This window comes from Lissotriton vulgaris, chromosome 1_1 (assembly GCF_964263255.1).
Source record: "Lissotriton vulgaris chromosome 1_1, aLisVul1.2, whole genome shotgun sequence".
Lineage (NCBI taxonomy): Eukaryota > Metazoa > Chordata > Amphibia > Caudata > Salamandridae > Lissotriton > Lissotriton vulgaris.
The window spans coordinates 1777272848-1777299394 of NC_141685.1; the positions used below are offsets into that span (position 1 = coordinate 1777272848).

The 26547-nt window shown below is 44.6% G+C and overlaps 1 protein-coding gene across 2 annotated transcripts in view; it reads right to left on the reverse strand.

Annotated features, from left to right (window-relative positions):
• The window catches only part of ANO6 (anoctamin 6), a 503549-nt gene that overhangs the window by 418636 nt on the left and 58366 nt on the right, over positions 1–26547 (reverse strand). Inside the window, exon 1 of one of the 2 annotated variants that reach the window (XM_086919092.1) lies at positions 9608–9789. The exons of the other annotated variant lie outside the window; for it this stretch is intronic. Coding sequence (XP_086775218.1) covers positions 9608–9713 — 106 coding nt within the window. The 5' untranslated portion in view covers positions 9714–9789. Of the gene's footprint in view, positions 1–9607; positions 9790–26547 lie in introns of those variants that run through there. 2 annotated transcript variants of the gene reach the window in all.

Below are 26547 nucleotides of genomic sequence, written 5' to 3' on the forward strand. Positions count from 1 at the left end.
CAGTTTTAAACTGCCATTATGACCTGGAAAGTGCACCCATTTGCCAGGCCCAAACCTTCCCTTTTACTACATGTAAGCCCACACGCAGGGTGCAGTGTATTTAAAAGGTAGGACATGAAGCAGTGTGTTTTACAATTCATATTAGTGAAATACTGCCAATATTGTTTTTCACTATTGCAAGGGCTATCTATGCCTCCCATAGGGTAATATGGGGATTGCTTTGAAATATCTTTTAAGTGCAATTTCCCATTAGGAGCAGATAGAGATTTGGAGGTTGGGGTCTCTGAACTCACAAATTTAAAAATGCATGCTTTGGTGAAGTTGGTTTTTAAATTGCGTTTTGCAAAAGCCACTTCTAGAAATGGTATACTACAAATAAACTGCCAATGCTGCCAATCTAAATCAAAGTCTCTGTTTCTAATACCGACATACGAATTAAACACTATGAAGGCAAAGTCAAGTCTTTGTGAATTAATCTTTTTGATTTAATTTTCATTTGGATTTCATTTTTTCATTAGATCAAGCGGATTTTTTCATTTCAAACGAAAAACATTTTTAAAAAACATAGAATCAACAAACATGTATATGTTCAACATTGTACCCCAATAATTCATTCATACACATTCACTCTGAAATTCTCACACTACACACATTCATACTCTCATATTCTCGTAGCAAAAATATTTTATATGTACATTTTTTATACAATTTGTACAAGAACCATAGTATACAATTTGTGAAATAAATCCATCTAATGTAAATATTCTTTCTGATTTTCTTATGGTTCATATTTTTTGAACCATAAGAAAATCAGAAAGAATATGAAAGTATGAAGGTGTGTAGTGTGAGAATTTCAGAGAGAATGTGTATGAATGAATTATCGGGGTACAATGTTGAACATATACATGTTTGTTGATTCTATGTTTTTCGTTTGAAATGAAAAAATCCGCTTGAACTAATGAAAAAATGAAATCCAAATGAAAATTAAATCAAAAAGATTAATTCACAAAGACTAGACTTTGCCTTCATAGTGTTTAATTCGTATGTCGGTATTAGAAACAGAGACTTTGATTTAGATTGGCAGCATTGGCAGTTTTTTTGTAGTATACATTAGGCAGGGTTTGGCCTTGCTGCCTGGGAGTCCATACCCAGTGACGTGTATTGATACTTCTAGAAAGGGAGCATCTTCTTGTTTATCCATTCTGTGCCTCTGCCTGTCTGTAGAATCCACATTTGGGTTAGGCTGATAGTTGGGCTCTTCTGTATTCACTATAGACAGTCACATAAAGGGAGCTGAGGTGTGCCGGGCATATCCTTATAGTATGATGTGCCTTCCTGAGACTCGGCGCTGGCATCTGAATAAGACTGTGCCTGTCCTCACAAAAAGATGCCTCCACCCCCTTTAGTGAGTCTGGAGTAGGCCAGGAAAAGGCAGGGTCTTGTGTGCTACTAAGACTTTCCTTTAAAGTTTGCCTACTTCAAAGGCAGAAAGGGGCATAAATATTGGACCTTTGACTCCCCAAACTCAGAACACGTCTGGACTGACAACATTCTGCCAGGAAGAAGAGCTGTTTTTCTGTCAGGTGGGACAGACACTTTGCTATTTGCTTTGCCTACTGCTGTTGCGTCTGTCTTGGGCAGTGAAAGGAGGGGAATTTGCTTTCCACATTATGCTTTCCAAGTTTCTTCAAAGGCTTTAGTTGTGCTTGCCTCCTGTTGGAAGTCTCAGAAATATCAAAGACTTCATCTACATTTTGTGACCAGCACTGGGACTCTTCTGCTGTGAGTCCTGCGTTACCAAGTGGCCCCCAAACCAGTCATGGGCCCTTGGCATTGAGTGGTTGTGCTGTAACTCGCGCTGCTGCCTGCACTAAAGTCGTGGTCACCACTCGTAAAGAGCATGAGGCATTGACCGCGATGATATAGTGGCCCGCCATATCCAGCGCTCCTGACCTCAACATCGTGGAGTTCAATCCCAAGCGCATGTGACTCCAAGGCCTCATCGACATTGCCCGACTTTCGGAACCGCCGCCTGCCGAAGCCAGTGACAAGTCATCTTTGGATTTAATCGCAAGATCACTGAGGCATCTTCACTTCGAAAGGAACTGTTTTTCGGGTCTGTCCAACACCGTATCACTGTGCTGGTCGCGACACCGCGATAGCCCCAGTGGGCGCCATCAACTTCAAGGACTGTATTTGTAAGTCTATTCTTGCAAATTTCTTATCTTTACTTGTGTATGTTGGATTCTTTTCATTTTGGTCTTGTTTTACTCAGATAAATATGCCTATTTTTCTAAACTGGCGTGGAGTTCTTTGTAGTGTTTTCACTGAAACTGTGTGTGTAAAATACTTTGCCTCTGAGATAAGCTCGACTGCTCATGCCAAGCTACCAAGGGGGCAAGCAGGGGTTATCTTAACTGTGTAACTAACTTACCCTGACTAGAGTGAGGGTCCCTTCTTGGAAAGGGTGTATACTGATTGCCAATTAGGGTCTCTATTTCGAACGGCACTAACCTAGTACCCCTTGCATCGTGATCGTACTGTTCAACAAATTTGGAATCAATAACAATGAAATAGATACTCTGCCTTTGCCAGCCTACGCTGACCAGCCCTCCTGGCTCCTCCCGGGAAATCAACTGAAGCAGGATGTGAGAGCCCCCAGCGCAGATCTCAGGTGCCTCAAACCAGCTAATAAATGATGATAATCATTCAGAGACCTGCCTAGGGGAAATCGTTAGTTCATTGAGTCAACAGACTGACGATCTCATACCAGGCTGATGCCATGCTAATGCCAATACAGCATAGTGGAAAATGATATAATATATTCGTATTTTGACATTGTGACAGAGCTATGAAAACAGAAACATTTAGATGAAATGCACTGTAAGGTGAACATATCATGCAGCTAAAAAAAGTAAGTGCAGTAATTGAAATACTTCAGACATGCAGGTGACTATGACTTTCAAGATGTCCAGCACTGAAACGTGAACATGACATTTACATGTGGTTGACATACAATTGAGAGTGAAAAACAGAATGAAAGAAACACGTGAATGCCATGCATTGAGCCCAGAATGGCATGCAACTAAACCAACGAAAGGCATGCATTGAACTGTGAATGCCTCATATATCGAAACGTGAATACCATGCAATGAAACATGAATGGCACACCACACTGGTTGAAACATGCAAATAACATGGGCTGAAGAACGTGGGTGGCAAATGCACTGAGAAGTGCAAGGGAACAATATACTGAAACGTGAGAAGCATGAGGTCAAACATGTACGTGTAGCGCAGTGAAACACGAAAAGAATATTAGCGAGAGGGGCAGCATATGGCTTTGGCCATATCTGTGTTTCAGCAGGTACAGTCTGTCTACCGCACCTCTAGGTGAGCGGATGCATGGTACTTGGCAGCGATGTTTCCCCGACCAAGTGCGTAACAAAACCTTTCACTCTCCTTTAACCCCTATCTCTTTGCCTGCTCAAAAGTCTTCCTGGCTCCCTTAAAGCAGAACTCACCCAGTATTAAGCATGAGCGAATTTTGCGGATCTCGCGTTCGCAAATTTTGCGGATTTGCGGATTCGCAATCCGCAAAATCCGCGAATTCCCGCGAATTTGCGGATTTTTTTTTTTTTTGTGTTCGCCCGTGTTTCTGCCAGTTCGCGAGGGTTTTTTACAATTTCGCAATTTGCGAACTTACCTGTCGGGTCGCAAGTTTTGCGAACTTGTTGTTTCTACGTGTCCAACCTGTTTGGGACACTCTTCTTCATCACTGCCACTCTCTGTCACCACTGCCACTCTCTGACTACTCATGCCACCCTCTGGCCCACCCATGCCACCCTCTGTTTCATCACCACACCCTCTGGTTGTCCAGTGTACATTATTTTCGGCAAAGCAAAGCACACCTTCCCTGCCTCAAGTGACCTGAATTAATTTGGGGCTGATTAATGTGTCACAGAATATTTTTTTAGCTGGCACCTGCTTCCTTAGTGCGCCCTGATTAGTGATCTTTTGCACTTGCTAAGTGCTTTCATTGTTGCAAAATTAGTTACAACACCTGCCCTGCCCCAACTGACAATAATGAATTAGGGGCTGATTAATGGATTTTAACTTCCAGCCTGGCTCCTGCTTGTCTCCCTTAGCTGTAATTCATGACCTTTGTGGCATATGTGTAACTATTCTGAGGTTCAGAGCAGGGTCACATAATAGTTTCAACTGGCAACTGAACTCTGGAGGGGCCCCTCAGGAAGCACTACAGGAAATGGCTACTAATGATGTGCCTGAACTTTTGAACCTGGTAAGTAGTTACTTTCAGTTTTGCTTAGATCGTATTTCTGCAATTTCGCACTTATTCGCGGGGCGCGAACTCACGCGAACAGTGCGAGCAGTGCGAGCAAAATCCGCTGCTCGCGGATTTGCGGATTTTGCAGGAAATTCGCAAATCTCGCGGATTGCGGATTTCCCGAAAATCCGCAAAATCCGCGAGCGGAACGGATTTTCCGCCCATGCCTACCCAGTATCAGGCATCTATTTATTTCCCAGTGTAGAATGGCTCCCTGCTGAAACCTGGCTGAAAGTATGAGAGGTAAAGGGCGATGAATAACGCATCAAACCTCTAAGTATCTATCTCATACCAGAACTTCAATATTGAAAGCAGCGAGCGGATGCTCCCCACTGCCGTCCACCGCCACCTGATGGCACGGCTGAGCCCTGGCCATGTCACAGAGCTCACACCCGGAACAGGGTGCAGGGGCCGGTCATCACTTTGCCCCTCAGCCGTATTCACTGGCAAGAGCTGCCGCATCTGACGCGGTGTAGACCATCGGGGGACAACGCGCCTTGAGTGAAGAAACTGTAGAGTGAGGAGGTTGTGGTGCCTGTGTGCAGCCAGGGCCTGCGCTAGGCATGGGCGGTGTGGGTAGCTGCCAAGGGTCTCGCACTCTGCCTACCAAGACGGGACCCCACACAATGGCAGCACCCCACCAGTCCTCGTGTACCCCTGCTGATCAAAGTGAAAGAAATGCATCTCTTTACGATTGGGCTCATGGGAGGGGGCCCCCTCCTGGGGCCTCTAAGGGATGGTGTGGAAGGCCTAAGGGAGGAGGCCACCTCCCTGGCTGCCCATTCAGAGACTCCACAGAACGCCCATTGTCAGCACTTTAGCCCACACAGGTTTAACTCTCAGCCCCCAAGCATCTCACACCTTCAGTCCGAAATGGGCTGTAAAAGAGGTGCTTGAGGGTGGCTAAGAGAAGGAGCTGCGGCCCAGGTGGAGCCTGCAGGAAGCAGCTTCACCGAACCCAGAAGGTGTCACTTGTGTAAATTTCAGGGCCTCGCGCAATCCCTTTTGCCAGGGGAGGCCTTAGGCATGTGCAAGCTGTGCACCTGCACAGGGCCACCAAACCCCAGGGGCCACCACACCAATATATATCCTTAATATAATAATCCTCGGAGGATGGATACATATTTGCGTGGCGGCCCCTGGCAGGGATTTGGCGGGCTCCGGCTCTGTTCCACTTCTAAACACCCTGACCCCCCCCCCCTTCACTGGCCTCCACACTCCGCCCCGCCCGGACCCCCTCTTCCGGGGCCCCCTACTTACGCTCCCTGCACAGGGCCACCATGATCCTAGAGCCGCCCCTGCTTTTCCCCAGGGCCCCGAAAATCCTAGAACCGGCCCTGTGTGCAGCTCTTGAGCAGGAGTTTGTTTCCCTTAGGGCACTCATGAACTCTGAGCGTGGCTGCAGCACCGAGCAAGCCTTTGGAGAGCGAGAGCCCAAGGCTGCAGTGCACACAACAAAAGAAATTAAATTACAGACTGACTAGGCTGCCCAGCCCGCCACAGCACTGGGCAAGTCACTCCTCAGGAGAGCAACTGAAAGATTGAGGCAGGCAACGCATGCACACTTGACACTGACACTTACTGGTCTAGTGTGAGCGGCATGAATTGGCCGGCCAGCCATGACAAAAGGCTTCCCCCTTGCTGGGCAGTGCACAGGCGGTCCAGAACTCTTGACTCGTTGCAGCATAATGACTTCACACTACCTAACTGCAGTGCAGACTCAGTCGAGGCACCACTCCAGAAGCAGCTGGGTCGCGGGTGCCAGTTGGTCCGAAAGTGGTAGTTCCATCATGCCGCACAGTGCCAGCTGCAGAGGGAGCTGCCTGAGCTGTTTGAAACTTATGCCCTGCAGTGCCCCACTTATAGGTGTGTCTCTGTGTGACACGTGAGTCTCTCCTTGTTGGCTCATGATTGGGCAAAATCAGACTGACTCTTGTGACGTCAGTGAGGATGCTGCGCCAATGTCAAAATAATTGGCTAAATTTTAGCCCTCAAGGCTGCGGCGAGCAGAATGCACTGTACGCTGCCACAATTAGCTTGGTCAGTCACACAGTGGCAAGAGCGCTCCAGACAGCTGAGGAGGCGCTATAAATGCGTGACTTTGCATATCAGAGCGATGATGCAAACTACCACACTGAAATGTGTTACTTTAACGCCTGATGCGTAGTACTTGGTAGGGCTGGTCATCCCAGCTATGTCTCGCTACCCTAGGAGAACGCAGAAACCTGAAGTACTAGGAGAGTGAGGGTGCTCAGAGAGCTGAGAAAACAAATGTGCTGAGGTTCGGTGTGAGTGCTTCTCTGGTCATTTCCTATCAGTATGGGGAGTAGCTAGGTGGAGAGATGGGATGGTTGTGAACTGTGGGAGAAAAACATGGAGCCACATCAAGGCACAACCTAGAAATAATAATGAAGCACAATTAGCTGTCCAGGGTGAGAACGTGAAAGTTAAAGTATATTCTTGCTAGTAAACCAGAAGGGCTTTTCCACTTGTGGGGGGCACGAGGGTTAGCGTGCTACACATGGGACGCAGGCGGGTCTGCATACAAAGGGAAAAGGAAACTACGGAGGCAGTGAAGCATGAGCGGAGTTCTCCTCAGATGCAAGAAAGGCACCCCAAACCCTCTCAAATCCGCCTAGTTTGTCATTTATTTTTATAAGAGTTGTGTTCATATTGGCGTACACTATGCAATTCAATGCGCCATTCTTAAGCACTAGGTGGGGCTGTTTGGGACGGATGCATTTTATGCCCTTTTTGGCCACACAAGGCAAAGGCTACCCATCTATGGAAGCCCTGTTCCAAAGTTTATGATCAGGATTTTTCTAGTGTCATTGTCATTTTGTTCTGAAAATTCATTTCACCAAATATAAGGCCATCGTTTTTGCAAGACCATAAAAAACGATTTTTTTCAGGCAAGCATTCTGGTGATGCTGTTAGTCATGATGTGCAGCATGCTGGTTTGGGGAGAGTGTGAAGTGATGTTATCACCTTCTTTGCAGTTATATTTACCTCTATCCATGGATTTCTATTTCACTGTTATTCTCTTATTATAGTGCATTTTCTTGTTAATCTATGACTGCCATTTGTGATCAGTTCTTTACTGCTATGAAATGCTTCAAACTAAAATTCTTTTTAGGTAGAACACATGACAGCACATGTGCAGCAAGCGCTTTCCATGCAAGACACTACTTTTTACAGCAAAGGGCTTGGAGCCCGTCCATTGCTTACCATTTGTTGGTTTCAGTGTTCACGCTCCTTTGGAGCCTCGTAATTGGCCAGCACAGGCTAACTGTCACTTCTGTTCAGTTAGCATGGACCAGGCGCAGAGTGATTCAATTTAATTAGTGCCCGTCCGCTACTCGTGCAGTGATTCGGGTGCTATGTCTTCTTCCCTCCTCCAAATCCCCATGGCCCTGTCTGGTACACCCTCATTCATCTCTAGCGCCTTCCTCGTTTTGTTTTCCCCATGTCCCCCTCCTTCCAGTCTCTGCTAGTCCTGCGCTACCGAACAACGTTTCTGTCAAAAAAATATGCAGTTCCTAAAGAAAGAGAATTAAAAGGATTGGTCAGTATGTATATATCTGTCCAAAGGTTGGAGCTGGAATCTCTTCCTTTTGGAACCAGGGTCCTTACACACCCAGCTGGGTGTCATGCTTCATCTTGTGATTTTTTCCAGAGACAGCAGCATCCCTCGCGATTAAAACACAGGGATTGCCAGTACATTATTGAAGCTCAAGGTCACGGAGGATCGCTCTGCGAATTAATTACGCTGTGATCGACCTGTGACCTCTGCACAGTCCATCATATCTCCACGTCCTGAGCCCAGTTGGGCCACGACTCCATGGATTGCCCCTTACTTTTCCCGGTTGAATATGTCCTGATGAAGACCCCACCTAAGGACTGAACGTAGCCTACATATAGGGGACTAAATGTCGACGGCTTTCCTCCGGCACAAGCCCTCTACAGTTTTATATTGACTGTGTGTCCGCCGAAAGTTCACTTTGTTAAAAAACTCATCATTGTGTGCCCTGATTTTTGGGCTTATGTATTTGAATTATTTTGATTGTGTTGGAAACTTTTGTACTCATCACCTGTTTCCTTAACTGTGTCTATCCCTTCCTTACACTCCCCTGAGCACTTTCCCTTCCCTCTTTTTTTTCCCCCTCTTTTTTCTGGGGCAAAAATTGTTTGATTGTGTTATTACCTCATGGTATTGCTAATAAATTACAGTACCTAGATTGAATCTTTTTATGTTTTTCTTGTTTCATGAAGTTGTTTAAACAATAATTGTTGGTTGTTTGACACAACACGTCTCTCTTGCGGGGACCCCCTTTTATATGTACTACACATCGCCCAGGTCCCGGCGACTGCATGGGTTCAACCCCCCTTTTTTGTAATATGCTTCATCATAGGGCTTGCTCCTTGTCGGTTACCCTTTTAGTTCTCTCTCTTTAGGAACTGCATACTCTTTTGACAACATTGATATGCTCTAGGGGCTTGTATGCTGGACCTATAAGAGCCAATAGATCTCGCGTAGGCAAGACCTATTGGCTTTGCCAGTGCTTGCTTGAGTAGGGCATCTCTGTAACAGCGTTTGAACCTTTGAGGTTAAAAAAAATATATATATACTTTTGGCGAGATAGATAAACGAGTTCTCTAAATTAGGGCATTATAAAATTGGGCTTTGATACCAACAGAATAATCATCATATAAAGGAGTGCGTTGCAGGGCTGATGAAGCAACTTTGTTTCATTAATTTCTGTCCATTTGATTTCTTTGTATTTCTGATCAGGGATTCCAAACACCCAGCTGAACTAGACACCCGAAGTGAAGCGGGGCAGGCAGCCTTAAGAGCAAATACCACTTTTTTCCACTGGTGCCGCATTTTTACATTTTGATTTCTTACTACATTCCTCATGCCCGTTTATGAAAAAAAGTATTTGATGTTGAAGAGCAAAACATAGAAACCCCGGCCTTCCTCCCAGAAAGGGTTTTGTCTGTTATTACCTTCTCGGTTTCTAATCTTTGGTGACTTGGGAACACCAGAAGAGCGAGCGGCGTTACTATCTGTTCACTTCCAAGGGCGGGGGTGGGGGGCAGTGTAACATGTGACATCCTTAAAATAAACGGCGGCAATACCTCACAATAATCTAAAATCAGCCGTGCAATGCTGTTTGCAGCCGGAAGCAGTAATGCACCCTCGCCACACCCCTGCTTTCTCTCAGGCACGGCACCCATGCTTCCAGCTAAGGAGGTCCTTACCGGCAGTCTCATTCTCACACTCGACCTCCGGCACTGGGGCCGCCAGGCTGGTCTCCTCTTGGTCCTCACCCTCCTCCATTCTCGCCGTGTCCCAGCGCTGCCACATCTTCTGGGGCACGTCCAAGCTCCTCGAAGGCGCTCCAGTAAAGCTCAGCAATGAGTGGCAGCGGCCCTCCTTTCTCTTGTCTCCCCCATCATTCAGGACCACTCCATTTCCCGTACCACTGTGGTCAGGGGGGGGGGGGCCGTAGCACCTGCTTCTTACTTTGAATCTTCACTCATGCAGCCCTGGCCCCCCTTTCAACTTCCAACTGCGTCAGTGTGTCCAGAGAAGCGGTCGCATCCTGCCGGTCCTCCGTCCCAGGACGGCCTCTCCAGCTCCCACCCGCCCCCTGCGCCGCGCCCGGCCCCACTCGCGCGCAGTCTCCCGGCCCTTCTCTTGGTTCGCACTAAGGAGAATGCAAACAAATATGCAAAGAGGAGCGCGCGCCGTGAAGCACCTTTGGGTGCCTTGGCAACAGAACGTCCTGGAAGGAGCCTGCAGGACTGGTCTGAGCGCTACTGGCTAAATTTGGCAGACTGCTCTGCTCAGAAGTCCCAATTATGAGGCACTTAGTCCACAGTAGGGGCAACAGCACGTCTACAAGTTACAAGACGGTGGGATTGTATTTCGTGGTGAGCAATTCTGCAGGGGTATAGCCTCTTCATGCACCTGTCAGTGAAACTCACCTGCTAGCCATTCACTGTCCCTCGCCCTTCACTTTTATGTTCAGAGGTGACGATTGGTTCTGGGTTGGATTCTTGCGTTCTGCTTCAATACGAAATGCTTTTTGTAACAGTCGATACATTTCAATAGGGTTAAAAGAGGCATTGTAGGAAGGAACCTCGGCAAACAAAATGTAGAGAGGGCCCACCCTCCTCCTCATCTCAAAAGTAGGGGTTCACCTTGAAAGGATTTCGGTCCTAATATACCAGGTAATATTACACACATTATTTATGGTGCTATGAAATGCAAACAGCAGTAGGAAGCGCTATAAAAACAAGAGCTATTTTTAATAATATTCGTCCGTGGTTGAGAAATTATATATATTCTTTTCTTTCGGAGTCACAGCCTCCTCACCAAACAACATATAGGTATGCAATGGTAATTTACTAATTCAGAACCACATTATCTATAGTATTGGCACTCGCAAACATTTTCCAGGGGCCACAAAATATGGTCTGTGGTGTGCCCGAGGGCGGCACTGATGCCAGCCGGGTGCAGGATGGGGGTAAGGTGGGTGTTGGGGAGGTAAAGCATGTACATAGTGTGGTCAGTGAGCCATGGAGTTATTTTCAGTGGCGGCTAGTGGCATTTCTAAATGGTAGGGCGTAAAAGTTTGGGTTGAGTACACTGTGGTGAGCGAGCGCAGTGAACGAACAAGACTGTCATAGGTGGGTCCTGGGGGGATTCTCCCCCTGGGAAAAGTTTGAAAAAAAGAATTAGGAAATGGGGCATTTTCAAGCAAATTTGAGAACGTTAGAAGGTTAATAAAGCAATTGTGAAAGTGTAGTTATGACCTCAATAAAGAAATTGCATATGATATATTGCAATCCTTGTTCTTTGTGTACTGCTACATGCTACCCTTGCATTTTTGACAATCCCTAGGACTTCAGTCAGGCATGTGACATTGATGACAGCACCCCATTCTGAAAATAGTTTCAGCACTACTAGATCAGAGGCAACACTACAATGCCATCCATGAAATCTGACTCCAGGCAGGCCACGTGTTGTTAGTTTATGTCGGGAAACATCATTTACTACGAAGTAATTACCACTAATAACGTTTACCACGAGTCGCTTACCACGCAAACGTCTTTTAAACGCGGGTGCCTTCCACGACTGACTTTACCACGCAAGTACGTTTTGCGTGGGCTGGGGGGGGGAGACGTGGTATTCCTTCCAGTCGTTCTGCGTGGGCTTGGGGGCTGGGGAGGGGCTGGGGGGGGGACTTGGGGGGGGGTCTCCCCCCCCAAAAAAACAAAAAACAAAGGAACAGGTTACTTAAAAAAAAAAATACGCACTTCAGTACCACTGAAGAAAAAGGAAAGTGCCTCCCCCAAAGACGTGCTGTGTACGTCAAAATAGCAGTCCTTTTTTAATGTTGGTAGACGTGTTTGGACGCTTGTTTCCATGGTGGATGGAATCAAGGGCTGCTGGTGAAAGACGGGAAGGTGTAAGGTAAGAAAATAATCTTTATTTAAAATATATATATATTTAGGCGCACAGTAAAATAAAAGAATTTATAAATCTAAGGTAATTTGTTGTTTTTGAATGTTGAAAAAAAACGATCGATTGGGTTAAGCAGTTACTACAAACTCTAGACATACTTTTTTTGCCTATCAGTTTCATTATGTTTCATTTGTGCTTAGTGGACGTTTCTACGCGTGGTATAATCCATTGTTGTAAATTCCAGCGTGGTAAAGCCACTTGCGAACTAAAATTTGCGTGGTAATGCCATGCGTGGAACTTGCAATCGTGGTAAAATCATATATTCGCTTATGTCCTGACAAATGGCTTGAATTGTAATGCTTGCATTAGAAAGGCCTGCTTTCAGTAAACCAGTGTGTTTATTATGTCGCCTGCATGCAAGCCATTTGTCAGGCCATAAAGACCGCACACAGCAGGGTCAACTTTAGTGCTGATGGTGGCCACTGCAACCATGTTTGTTGGTGCCCTTAATGACCACTTCCGCAATGGATACCCTCACTACCACCCTTTAAAAGTGCACTTCAAGCCTCAATAACCACTCTCTGTCTCAGATGCATTTAATTAGTTTCATAGCACCACTAATACCAGTGTAGGGTGTCAGAGCACTTTACATCTCACATACATTACACAGAGACAATCATACATGTGTAAATCAGTATATGAGAAACGTCACATAAGACAGAGGACTACAAGATGTAGGAGTCACATGGCATCTGTGCTAGTAGACAGTATATTATAAGAGTGCTTGGTCTGAAAAAGCATAAACTCAGAATTTAAAACTTCACACCACGGTTGGAGGTTCTCTTTATTAATAAGATCTGATTTTTATGCAAATGAACCCTTTCGGAACATTAGGTTTATTTATAAAGTTTTAAATAAAAGAATGGGGAAAAATCATAACGCTCTAATATATTCCCTGCGGTTGCATGCTGCTCTTGGAGGACAGTTACTAGCCCACTGTTCTATATTGGGATTTCCACTTATAAACTGCAAGTAACACAAGAGTCTATCTGACGAAAGCAGTAACCAACAAACCTATTTACATTATATGCACGGTGTAATCTGCATGGTGCACGTTCTTTACAGCAGGCATATTAACCCTAATTGCTACCTTACACAGAGTTAAAACTACCACTAGACAAAACTCGATCTCACTACAGGAAAAACATAAATCACTGGAGTAATCGTGATATTTTTATTCTTGCTATTTAGTGATAAGTCCTGCCTCTTTGTCCATCCTTTTTCTCTTTTGGTTCCTACAGAGCAGGGACCATAGTCAAGTGCACTACCAACAAGTAGAATATCCAAATAAGATTTATTTAGGCAACACACACCGTATTTTGGTACAAGTAGTGTTTTGATGAAGAGTGAAAGAAGAAAGTGAAAAAGAAGGGTGCATACAGTTGAAGGGCATTATTTTTGGTACTTCTGCACACCGAGGTGTGCACAATGTAGTTTTGATTCATACTAATAGGAAATAATGTTCAAAGAGTCTTTGGTTACATATGAGCACCTACATAGACAATGATTTTATTTTTAAGAATATATTATTTGATTATTACAATGAGGCTAGTGCAATTTATGGGATACATTGCATGTATGATTTACAAGCTGTCATTTGGTTATATGATGATGTACATTCCATTGCCGTATTATATAAATAAGATTTGCCCCTCCCACCTTATCGAATGTACAGTCTGGTATAAGGAATGGGTTAATTAACCTTCAACTGTATGCAATAGCTGATGTATGGACTTGATCTCTTAGCTTGGAGGCATGCATTGAGTGTGTTGCCTAAATAAACCTCATTTGGATACTCTACTTGTTGGGAACATGCATGACTTTTCTCTTGAACTTGGAGTCTGCTTGTTTGCAGATTAATTTGGATTCCCACGCCCAGTCATGCACTGCACTTAGGGGGCCAAGAGCTTTGTGGGACTAGGCATTGCTGGGATATATAAATATATATATATACTTACCCAGTGGCTGTTATAGTTAGGATTGTGTATCCTTTGGACATAAGAAATGCCATTTTTGTTTTGCTAATAACTTTGGTGCCGTTTGACAAATCTCATTCAAACTTTCCAAGTGCTTCTTTTTGACTAGTTTGCACATGGGACGTTTTGAGGTGACCCATCAAACGATGGCCAAGAAAAAGGGGAGGGGGGGGTGTCCCAAAATGTGTTTTCCACATTCATTGTTACATAGGAAGTTTAGACACAGCTACAGCCGAAGCTACTAAACAGATTTGCCCACATATTTTGCAGAAAGTTAAATCATGGTCCAGACAAAGTGCTTTCTATCATTTGGTGTAAATCCGTTTAGTAGTTTTGAAGCAATTGATGCTCACAAACTTTGTATATATCACGCGTGAAGGATCGGAGTCTTTAAAAAAGCATAAAAGATAGACATAAGGGGGGGGAAGGTTACCCCCTAAGCCTGGTGGTAGGGTTATAATCCGGGTGTCATCGCACCAGCAGGAGAGGACACTTTACGAAGATTCCTATTGAATAACGCGTTGATACCAGCACCAGCATAGTCTGTAAATGATTCGCCACTACCACGGGACGAATCATTGTATGCTATTCAGCAAGGATATCTGAACAGAGAGCGCCCTCGTGTGCTTCTTGCTCCGTGCCTCTCCTGCGTTTTCACGCCATTTTGTACTACGGATCCATTGGCCCGGCTTTTAACCCATGCGTGCCTGCTCCTTTCACCTTTTTCTGGGCTTCCAGCTGGGACCCCTGTGAGTCTTTTTGTTCACCATTACTACACGGTGTCACCATCACTTTTCACAGCAGTGCATGCCCTCTTCAGGTGTCCCTACATTGACCAGTCCCGAGGAGACCCTGTATCCACTATGGGTCGAAACGTCATTGACAGCTACAAAGAGATAGACCTTGTACAATAGTTACCTAAATTCTACAACTGTTGTATATTAATTGGATAAATTCTGCTTGGTAGCCTCTTTTTGTTGAAATCAATTGAAAAAACAGAAACCTTCCTTTTCTATATGTTATTTGATTTTCACTTTAATAGTGTAGGTTCTTTGAGATATTCACTTGGGGGACACAGCCACTTTTTATACTATGTTTGTAAAATATGTTGCAAATTTTGTAGTAAGATTAATTTTGCCTATGTTCATATAAACTATACAAATTTACTACCATACTGACTAAGTGTATTGACAGCTTCTTTCTTTGACGTCCTACATACCACCCTACATTGCCATTGTGCTTAATATTTACTATAAGTGCTATATATCTATCCACAGGAGCCGTCGTTTCTTAGTTATAATCCGGGGTGGCATTGCATATTAAAAAGGGAGGTGGCTAAACTGCCCCACACCCTGAGCCCTATTTGGCCCCAGGGACCACATTCACTAGAGAAAAGTTCTATTAAAAAAAAAAGATGGCCATTAGGCCCCCTTGCAGATCCTTAAAGGGCCCCGGGGACCCCATCCCCTCGGGCTGAACAGAAGTTATAATGGAGGGTCCAGGCAGTTCTACTCCCCGACCCCCGGGACCGGCTCACAGAAGCTGTCCTGAGAACCCCACCACCGGGACACAGTGGTTTACGTGTCTGCATCAGCGTTGGCATGGAAATATGATTGCTCCTTCTGGGCCATAGTATTTTTTTTAATCTTCCTTTGGGTGGGAGTAGACATGTCCTCTCTGTCTGCAGGAGTGTGGGCAGGTAAGGTGTATCTGCTCTCACTCTGCCAGAGTTCAAAAACAATTAACACCAGATGGGAGCAGACTTGTGTTTTCCTGCCCGCGCTCCTGTGGTCAGGGAAACACATTTCTCTTGCCCAACAGGAGCAAAACACAATCAGCAGCAACTGCCGGTTGTAGTACTTGCGGTTCCCGCAGCATGACGACATTGTAATTCCATTTAGCACCCATGGTTAAATTCGCTTGGAATAACCCTGTTTTTTCAAGCCAACTACCCCAAAATAAACATGTAATACAAAAAATACAGAACGGGTAGCGAATAATATGGGTTTAAATTTTCCTATGAGAGTTCTGGTGACATTTAAAAAGCACTCTGCTTCCGACCTCATCGTTTATGGTTTGACCAGAACCAATCAAAGGGCAATTGTGGATCACAGTAAGCAGCTACCGGTTATGTATTCTCGATAGACACTACACACACACACATCTCCATCCTCTCCCTGCCGTTGGGGAAATACAACTAGTGAGCGGGCAGAAGAACTAGGAGTTGGACTTGTTCTACCAGAAGTACTTGCTTTAATGCAGCCTTTCAGGAATTAGTTAAAGGCATTCCTGAAGTAAGCCAGCCTCGGGCTAAGCCCATACAGGTCCAGACACTGAAGAGATTTCATTTGGAACACGAGTTTGCTGCATAGTAAGGATAATATATGTGTAGGTGTGTATATAGCTATCTATTGGCGGCCAATTAAAATCAAAAGTGCCCTAATACTATCAGATTACAAAAACCCCTACAAAGCACTGAGCAAGTAGAATAGTAGCAGCAACTGAACACCCATAACTGCTAGATAATACCTGTGCGTACAAATCACACAGTAGAGTAGAAGTACTCCCTTAAGGGCCTGGGACATAGCAGCAACCATCGTGCACTCAAAGCATCACAGCCAAAACTTCAGCAAAAGTGATTCATACTGTAGCAGCATGCTGTAGAGGCGTAGCAGGAACTACTTTTGCGCTAAAAAAAGTGCAACCTCGAGAAAGCAATTCATACTGCAGTAGTAAATATGTGCAAGCATGCCACAACAGGAAGTGAGTCAAAGTTTCAGTAAAAGACGGGGTTGTCTGGTGCCTGTGCACGCAAAGCTTCGAATACTTCTGAACACAAATCTTGTAGGACTGACTACACCTGCATTACCACATTGTAGACGGAAATATGTGCACCACTATTATGCTGACAAATGACAACAAATATACGCGTACAAAACTGGTAGAAGGGGCACACTATTTAGTGAATGAATCAAAGGTGGTAAGGATAACTGGGTTAAGTGAGATGTACAGAAAATGTGTCCTGCCCAGAAAAAGGTTGGCAGAAGACAGGTTTACAATCACGTGCTCAGAATTCTTTTGCAGGGCAGTCTCCATCATGCTCTTTGTAAACTCACTATAAGAAAAAACATAAAAAGTACACTATAAAATGAAGAAGTTTTCCCTTTAAAGTCAGAAGAGCTATCCTCATACTGGTAGCGTGACTCTACCACCTGGGGAAGTCATGGTTTGAGGGATTACTGCTGTTCCATGGAATGATGTACTCATGGTACCAGCCTGAGGAGGATGGGAATCCACTTTTACATGTTTCTCTGTCTGCACTCTTCCCAGTTCCCAACCAAACTGGCTCCCACTCCAGGTTCCAACATTCCTGTTACACGAGAACAGGGTTGTTCCCTATTCAGACCTCAGACCCAGCCCTGGCACATTAAGGCTGGGCAGCAGCAGTGCAATCTCTGACTCACCCACCTCATTGCGTCGACCCATGAAGGTAGCATTACATTCCGCCTGGCGATCACTTTGATCACTCCGAGTCAATTGTTAGGAACTATCACCAGTTAGTCCTACGATTTAAGTTTTAGTTAGCAGCTTCCTACATCAGCCTAGTCCTGGGTCAATCAGTCTATCTAGCAGAGATCTGTTATTGTTAGTACAGTAGGTGCACTAGCACCGTCAGAAACCCAATGCACCCTAATTATGGATATTTTTTACTATCCAAGCAGGGGGCAGAAGGGGCCAGGAGCCACACACTGATATTTTATCAACTAAATCCGCCATCATTATTACTGGTGGTGTAGGATGCTGTTCTTTAGCTTTAAGAACACTTTGACTGGAATCTCAGTTCCAAAGTTTCTTTGTTTGAAAATGAGGATAGCCATGTATATGCAAACAGAACGAGGAACAAGAAGAAGTAACCTCCACATCAATTTAATGAAAGCCATCCAGGGGCCTGCTCTGTACCAACCAACCCTACAACAGTGAAGAGCGGTAAGAGGTCAACAATGGGGAGAAACCAGAAAATCCTGTTGTCTGAGATAAACTTAAAGGGTGGGAGCGACCGGAAAGAGAATGGGGAGGGGGAAGGTGAGAAAAAGGGCAAGCGGGGGACAAACAAAGTGAAGCTCTGGTGGACAATAGGCAGCAGTCCCAGAAACAGTATGGAAGGCAAGGCAACAAAATAATATTTAAATAATATGCTAATCCAGTCATGGACCCATATCACTATAATTTTAGAATATTATAGCATGAGCATCAACTTCTCCAACCAGGAGGGTTAGGGCCTATGAGAAATCCAATGTAATAGATACTGCCGAGGCCTTAACATGCAGACTAGCCTAATCTGTCCCTCTCCAATGTTACTCTCGTTTAAACCAAGAAGCGCGAGGAAGCGGCATTAAGGCCAGAGCTGCCGATTTTGAACTGGGAAACCAGGTTCCAGTTTGGGCGTCCACTCAACATCCTGTGATTCTGGGCAAATCACGCAATCTCCCTGTGCCTAAAATTGCGTTTGTGTACTTGTGTAATATAACTGGTAGGCGGGTAAAGCGCTCCAAAACCTTTGGTTTGAGTTTGCGCTACATAAAACTGCAAAAAACAAGCATTTGCAAAGCAATCATTCTCTTCTTTGGGGCTTTATAAGTATGTAGCCATGCAGCACATTGTTTACAGCTCGGGGCTAGTTGCGGTTCCAGGGAAACCGTGCTCTAAAACGGCCATGCTGTTTTTAAGAGCCAAATAAAGAAAGGACAAAACCAGGTTGAATTTACTAGTGTTAAAGAATAAATGCGTTCAGTGCTATTTTCAATTCAAAATAAATATTTATTAAACGAATGTCAGAAATAGGAGTGTTTGCAAACCACCAAGGTGTCTGTAGAAAGAGATAGTTCGATGAGTGTCCAGGTGTGTGCATAAACTTACTTAAAAAAATAAAAATAGGTTGGCTGCTTTAGGTGAAAACAGAACAGCTCCTAGGGTTTTCAGAATGGGTAGGAAGAAATAGATATACCCTTTTGACTCAAAATACCAAAATGGCTGAGAGATGTGGAAGGGGGCTAAGACAGGTACGGTTCTGGGACACCCCCTCTGAGATGCCCTTGCCCCCTCCCCACAGCTCTCACAGTTTCTCCAGGCAGAGTAGTATGTGTACTGTAAATTATTCACCGTCACACCGAAGGCATAAGCTACACATGTCACGCGATCAAGCTGGAAAGAGGGTTATGGGTACCTTCGCCGCTCATTACCAATGTGGATGCACAGAGCTGCCCTTTGTGTGGGCACCGGCATCCCTGCTTACTAGTCAAGAAAGAGTCAGGTCACATTTAGGGGCAGGGATGGGCAGGACAGAGAGAATTCCCAGCCGAGGCAGACACATCCTGAGGGTATGGTAGACTCAGCTGACTCACACATCCAAGGTAGAGAGAACTCACAGCATGGGCAGAAAGAGTAGACAGCCAGAGCAGACCCAACTCGAAGCCAAAACACACTGTTGACAGAAGGTATCTGACAGCGGAGGCACATCTCACAACTAGCTCCAGACAGTCATTACAAAACTTACCGTCTGTACAGGTTAAAGCGCGTCGGGCACCTTGCTGAGCCAGGAAAACACAAAAAAGAGCGCGCAAACAGAAAAGGAAAACAAGTTTTTGCAATCCAATAGGTCTCGCATTTGCGGCTATTGGCATTGTAAATGACAATGCCTTTTATTTATCTGTTTTGCTAATTAACACATAAATAAAAGACATTGTCATTTACAATGACAGCAGCTCAAACTCTTGTAAATGTGAGACCTATTCAAAGAAGGGGTCGCCATTGTTCCCGCTGCTCGGAAAGTGAAATCACGCATGGCACGCTGAATGTTGCAGAAGAGCATGTTGTGTCTGCAGTAGGAGAAACTCAATAAAGAAAATAGTGCTTACAGACTAAACCAGCATTTGAAATGCTACCGGTCTCGCCTTTGGGACCTTATATGTATCTACCTATGCAGCACATTAGCCTGGGTGCTGAAAATTCTTTAACATGGAGGAAACGTAAGCACCAAACTGCGTGACATTTCAGGTATGGAACACATGGAGAGAAATATTGCCTTTCAGCAGGAAATGGCATAGTCCAAAGCTGTTTTTTTAATATAAAATCAGGGCCTTTGGCGGTCATATCACTAAAAATACAAGATTTGAAAAAAATATTATTGTCTACGGGTGCTTGTAGAAGACAATTTCTATGGACTGGAATCTAGAGAATGTTAAAGTGATTCTGGTAATTTACTGACCTCTGCTGGTCGTTTTCTATCAAGACAGTTAAATAGAGGCAGTAGAACAGAAAAACGTCCCTAAGCTGAGGAAGACAAGTCCTAAGGCTAATCTCCAGAGCCCACAAAGTACATACACATATTAGTATATACTTAAGTATATAGAAGAGGTCTCGATTGCTCGACCTAAAAAGACGTACCATGTAACAACCGAAGTAAAAGGGCCTGTCCTCATGGGAGGTTACAAATGAAAACAAGGCGGTACTAAGGAGGGACTAACAAGCCTATTAACGAATCAGAAGTCAGCATTTTCGAAGGTCAATGACACTAGCCAATGACAAATCTAGACGGAGAGTGAGCGGGCTTCTTTTCCATACTCCATACGGGGAATAGGGCCAACCTAGAACAAACGGAAGTCCAGGACCCTAGGCAATCTCCCTTGCATAATGCGTGCGTAAAATAACTATGAATAAGACCCTCCCTCTACCCTGGACTGATTACAGGGAAATTTACTTTGAGTTGATAAAAATCAAGTCTAGCCGCTCGATTCCCTTTTGTGCCACCAAGGTGAGGTTTCGGCATTGGAATAAGATACAAGGGAGCGATTTGGAACAGGCTCTGAATTCCTGTCCGCCCATCCTGGCCAGGGACAATGATGTAGCAGCTGACCAGCTCGATAACTGGATTCCGGTAGCTGTAAATAGCATCGCTCCTGAAGTAAATAGCACAGTTAAAAGAGTCTCAGCAACTGCCCCCTGGTACAGACCTGACCTTAAACGTGAAAAGATGAACTGTAGAAGAAGTGAACGGACCTGGAGGTCTGACTATAGCACGGAGCATAAGGCAGCTTACAACTTAAACCTAGAAAAATACAAGAGGGCCATCATTGAAGCCAAATGGGCCTATTTCACTACTAAAATGGAGGCTGCCAGAAACTCATCCAAGGAACTTTTCAAAGCCGTCCATACATCAGTTAAACTGCAGCACGCCGATCAGTTCAGACCAGACCAAGCTTTTTGTAACAAATTGGCTATCTTTTTTCAAAGCAAAGGGCAAAGGATTTAGAACGATCTCCTGAACTTGGCCACTGCTATGACTGGTAGTAATAATCCATTCATGGAAGCTGGGGCAGTACACTGTAGGCTCTCACGTTTCAGGTCACTTTCTCAGGAGGAGGTCAACAAGTTCCTATTATCAACAAAGTCGGGCTCCCCGAATGACCCTTGCCCCCGGCTTTATTTCAATTAGTATCTAGGACTATCTGTGCTCAACTTACCCCTCTTTTAAATCAGATCTTAGAAACCGGCTTATATCCCAGTGCCTGGAAAAAAGCCTGTACCAGGCCAATACTTAAAAAAAAAAACAGCTCTTGATCCCATGTAGACAAAAAACTACCGGCCAATCTCTAGGCTGCCAATGACAGTAAAATTCTTAGAATGAGCAATGAATAAGGAGCTAATACAATACCTTGAAGAAAGCAATTTGCTGGACCTGACACAGCATGGCTTCAGGCCCTGCCATTCTACTGAGACGGCCTTGATATTAGCCACTGAGGCTATCTGGAAGATAGTTGATGGAGGGGGGGGGGGGGGGGGGGGGGCAGAGCGGTCCTCATCCTCTTAGACCTATCGGCAGCATTTGATACCGTGAACCACACGGCATTAGTGCAGCGGCTGAGGGACATGGGAATAGAGGATACCACTCTGACCCTCCTCTCCTCCTTCCTTGAAGACAGGGAGCAGAACATTCACTGCGAAAGTCTACAGTCTAAGATCTTCCACCTCCCATGCGGAGTCCCGCAGGGATCTGCCTTGTCACCAAAGCTTTTTAACATATATGTATCCCTGCTGGATAATCTTGCCAGAAAACACAGCTTCACCTTGATCACGTATGCTGACCACTCCCAGCTCATGATATCGGTATCTAAATAACCAGAGATCGTTGCCAGCAGTTTTTATGCTTGTCTGACGGATATCCTGAGCTGGATGAGCCAAACTTTTCTGAAGATAAATACTGACAAGACAGAGGTCCTGGAGTTTGGCAAGGGACCGTCTTTATGGAATAACACCTGGTGGACAACAGAGGCGGGTGATTGCCCTCGCCCTGTCACTAAAGTTAGGAACTTGGGTGAAATCTTCGATGATCAACTCAATTTTTCAGCCCAAGTTAACCATCTGACCTCTTCCTGCTTCTTCCTTTTGAAAAATCTAAGGAAAATCCTTCCTTTCATTCCACATGAACTCCAAAAGACCGTTGTAGTGGCACTCTTTCTTTCTAAGTGAGATTACTGCAGCACGCTCTTTATAGGAATTGATAAGGCACAGAGGAGGAAGCTGCAATCCCTGCAAAATGCCACAGCCAGACTACTTATGAACATTGCCAAGGGTTTCTCCATCTCGGCTGCCATCAGGACTTTGCACTGGCTCCCTGTTCAGCAACAAGCTGAATTCAAGTCCCTTTGTCTGGTGCATAAGGCCCTTTATGGAGGAATCTCTGAGGAGATACAAAAGTTGTTTTCTAGGTACTCTCCAATCAGAACACTCAGATCCACAACGATGGGCCTCATTTGCACTCCGAAAATCCGCAAGGTAAGGTGAGGGGCCATACCCTGTCATTTTGTGCGGCTAAGCTATGGAATCAGATGCCATCCACCATACGACTCCAACCTAACCTACTTATGTTTAGGAAAACTCTGAAAACTTAGTTGTTTTCCGCAATCTAATGGTTCGTTCAGAGCTCACCATTCCCATGTACTTCAATCAGCGCCAAGACGCCACGGCATTCGAGCACTTTACAAGTAACAAATCAAATAAAAAATCATACTTCAATACAGCATGCCGCAGTGCAGTGCATGCGCTGCCCAGGCTCGACCTAAAAAACACACCCTTAGAATTGGTGGGCTGAAAAAGGTCCAAGTAGCCCGGCAAAGGCTCTGGGGAGTACTGGGTGACTGGAATCAGATTGCTGGCTAAATGGGGGGTGCAAGACGTCGGGGCAAATGCCCCCATGGGTCGAATTTGACCTGCCCGCCTATTACCCTTTTCATGAAATGGACAATTTCTTGGAAACCTTATGATGAGCACCGAAATGGTGATGCACAGGTCTTCTAGTAGAACCGCAAAAAATTCTGGTGCTAAATTAAAACAAGAAAACATAGCTGAAGGCAAAACATTAACATTAAAATACCGGGCCTATCTTTGGCCACTTTTTTGCAGTAGGAAAAGAGCAAAACAAACGTTTTTGGTATCCGTGTGTCAGCATTTGCAAATACTTAAGCATAAACACACATAGACCGGCTTGGGCAGAACAGTAGAATGCTTTTCCAAATATATCAAAACCTAAACAAGAGGAATTGTAAGTGTGACAGGACGGTAGACGGTAATCACCCAACACTGATGAAACAAGTAAATCTAAACAGGTTAGGCGAGCATTTTTTACATATCTATTTCTTTTATTAGTGCCAGCACTACAACTTACATGCATTCCTTTTCTGGTGGCTGTTCACATGTTATTTGACAACCACTGTCAATCATAATTCAAGACAGCCATTAGATGATGTGGGTTGACTTTCTGACCCATGCTGTAGAGGGCAGAAGCCAAATGTGAATATAGATTATAAGCATGTATTTAGATTATGAATTTACTGGAAAACATGAGGCCAACAAGAATTAAGTCTGCCGACTGGTTCAATGCAACTCGTCTTAACCGCAGTGCACACACCCGGTGTCGCCTTAACTGCTCAACATCTGACTCGTAAGGATAATCATTCAAAATTCCATCTTCATCGGTACCATAATCCGAAGATAATATTTAGACTCTAGCAACATTTTTCACAATACAGCGTTGAGTCGTTTTCGATAAGTTTCACTTGTGTCTTTTAGAGAGTAATGCCACTGCTGGTTTTAAGTGCGCTGAAACGCTGCATGCTACTTTACACGCTAAGAGCCCACAGAACAATGGTAGCAGCCCAGCCTTCGCCTTTTATAGAATAGATTACAATCTACTACCAGATTCCACCCATCATACTCCACATGGACCCACATTAAAATTGCAGTACGTAATATCTACACAAGCTCCTTCGTCTTTGTTTCACTGCACTATCGTGTTTTATTTTGTTTTATCATGATGCCATTATGTCAAACAAGCATTTGTAATCTAGATGAAGATTTTGGCGGGAACCAATATTAAACACATGTCAAGTACTACAAAGAAGATGATATTGCTTGGAGCCAGTCCACAGCCAGACAGACAGCTGTCCACAAGACAGAAGAATAAGAAAGCATTGAAAAGTGCTTCAAGACTATGGTGGACGATAATAAAGTCGACACAACTGCACACGCGGAAACAGAACAATCTTCCAAGTGGCTGGCTCCGATTCCAGTCCTGAAACAGAGCAGACAAGTCAAACAGAGGAAAGTGGAATAATAAACTGTGGATTTTAATACAAATTTTGGGGAAGAAGGTAAAATGGTCGCTTGGTGCCAACCCAAAAAATATATTTGTCATCTGCAATGTCTTAATGTTGAACAACTATTGATATACAACACTTTTTCAATCCAGAAACATTTGAAAATTTCAATGGACAACTTTGTTAAAGTAAAATTGAACTCTAGACACACCGTGAAATTACGGGAGAGGGATTAAAAGAAAATGAGACCACTTGAAGAAGTTAATGCTACACGTTCAACAGAAAACAGACAACGGTAAGTATATGCATTTAAAGCAACGTCTTAGACGTAGGAGAGAAGTTATGATTAGCACCATGAGGTATGCACGTCACCATCATACTGTTCTGATCAAACAGCAGGGCCACTAGAGGCTGCCTATTAAGAAGGATTATCATGGGGACAGGAAAGAAAGCCTAGTGCACTTGATAGGAAAGAGAGATATTTGAATGAATTAATCTGCAAATATGGCTATGTAGGCTAGTAACACAGTAATGGAGTTAAGGTCTGCTTTAATGAGGCCTCTGCAGGAATTGAAAAGAGTCCAAAGACTGACCAATGTCAATGACAGGTCAAGGACAAAGAGGAGGTAGGGGCCATATTCATCCGAGATCATCTGCCTGGGCAGGAGCCGGACTGGTCGGTCTGCGGGAGGCTGTGGGGCAATAAAAATGCAATATTGCGTTTACAGTTACACAAGACTGCCTTTAAAAACATGCCTAATGAAACAGGCCACTGTATTATGCTAGGAGAGCGTACAACTCCAATTATATGCCGGTAAGAGGGAAAAAGTTAAAGAATAGTTTTACAAAACAGACTTAGGTATGTCACAAGCAGAGTCTTTAATTACCACCACTCGCACGCACTCAATATTTCCGCAGCATTATCTAGGTCAAGACTGTCTCCCACACTAGTTGCATTTCCTGAGACAGCACCTCGCATAAAACGGTACACACATTTTTTAAACACTGGTATACAAACCAGTATGTGGCCAGTTAGGCCCCATTCAAGAGGTTTCACGTGTTTTAAAACCCCATTCATTCATTCATTCATTCATTCATTGGCTTTTTTGCCACTGTGAAAAAGTTGGCAACCGTGAAAACTTTACAATATCTGAACCCTGATACTGGATGTTAAGACGAACCAGAAGGGTGGTGTCCCGGACTCTCTCACTCAAAAACGTTGTGCTGCAGAAGGCCTGAGATGGAATGGAGGGCTGGCTGTGCGGCCCCGGCTGTTTCCTTCGACTACATTTACACAAGATGGAGTTCCATCTCTTAAGCCTAATGGATTTTTTACTTGGAAAGATCTTGGGCAGTCGTACAGTGGGACATTTAGACGCTCTTGCTATACCAAACACTAATTCATGCAAATGTACCTAATGTCTACTGTTGCTACAAACAACAGAGCACAGTGTCCCTGAAGTGGGCGCCGCGCTCAGCATGAACGTACAACAAAAAAAGCAGCCGCCATTTTTAATAAACTAAATAGTACTCACCCACTAGACAAAGCATGCTGTGTACCCAGCAAAGTAAAAGGTCCAGTCCTCATGGACAACAACAAATAGAGACCGGGCGGTGCCAAGGCGGGACTTAGAAGCCTCACAATGAATCGGAAACCAGCGTTTATCAGGGACAAGGACACCAGCCAATGAAATATATGGGAGGTGTGTAAGTGAGACTTCTACAGCATAATCAACTACAGCATGCCTCGCAGAGCGAGCAGCGTGTGTGCACAGCCGCTAGGCTCGACCTAAATACTACTGAGAAAGGATACCTGTAATAGGCCAATACTCCAGGGAAGGAGTAAGGCAGAAGAAGGTGGGACAGTTAAAGCCAATAAGCCAAAGAAAGGAAAGCTTTTACAAACAACGTGTCTGTTTTAGAACCAACACACATGTAAACAAATAAGCAGCGAGGGGCGGAATGAAAACCCACATACCGAACACAGCATGCCTCGGAGAGCAGCGCATGCATGTTGCTTGGCTCGACCTAAAGATAGAG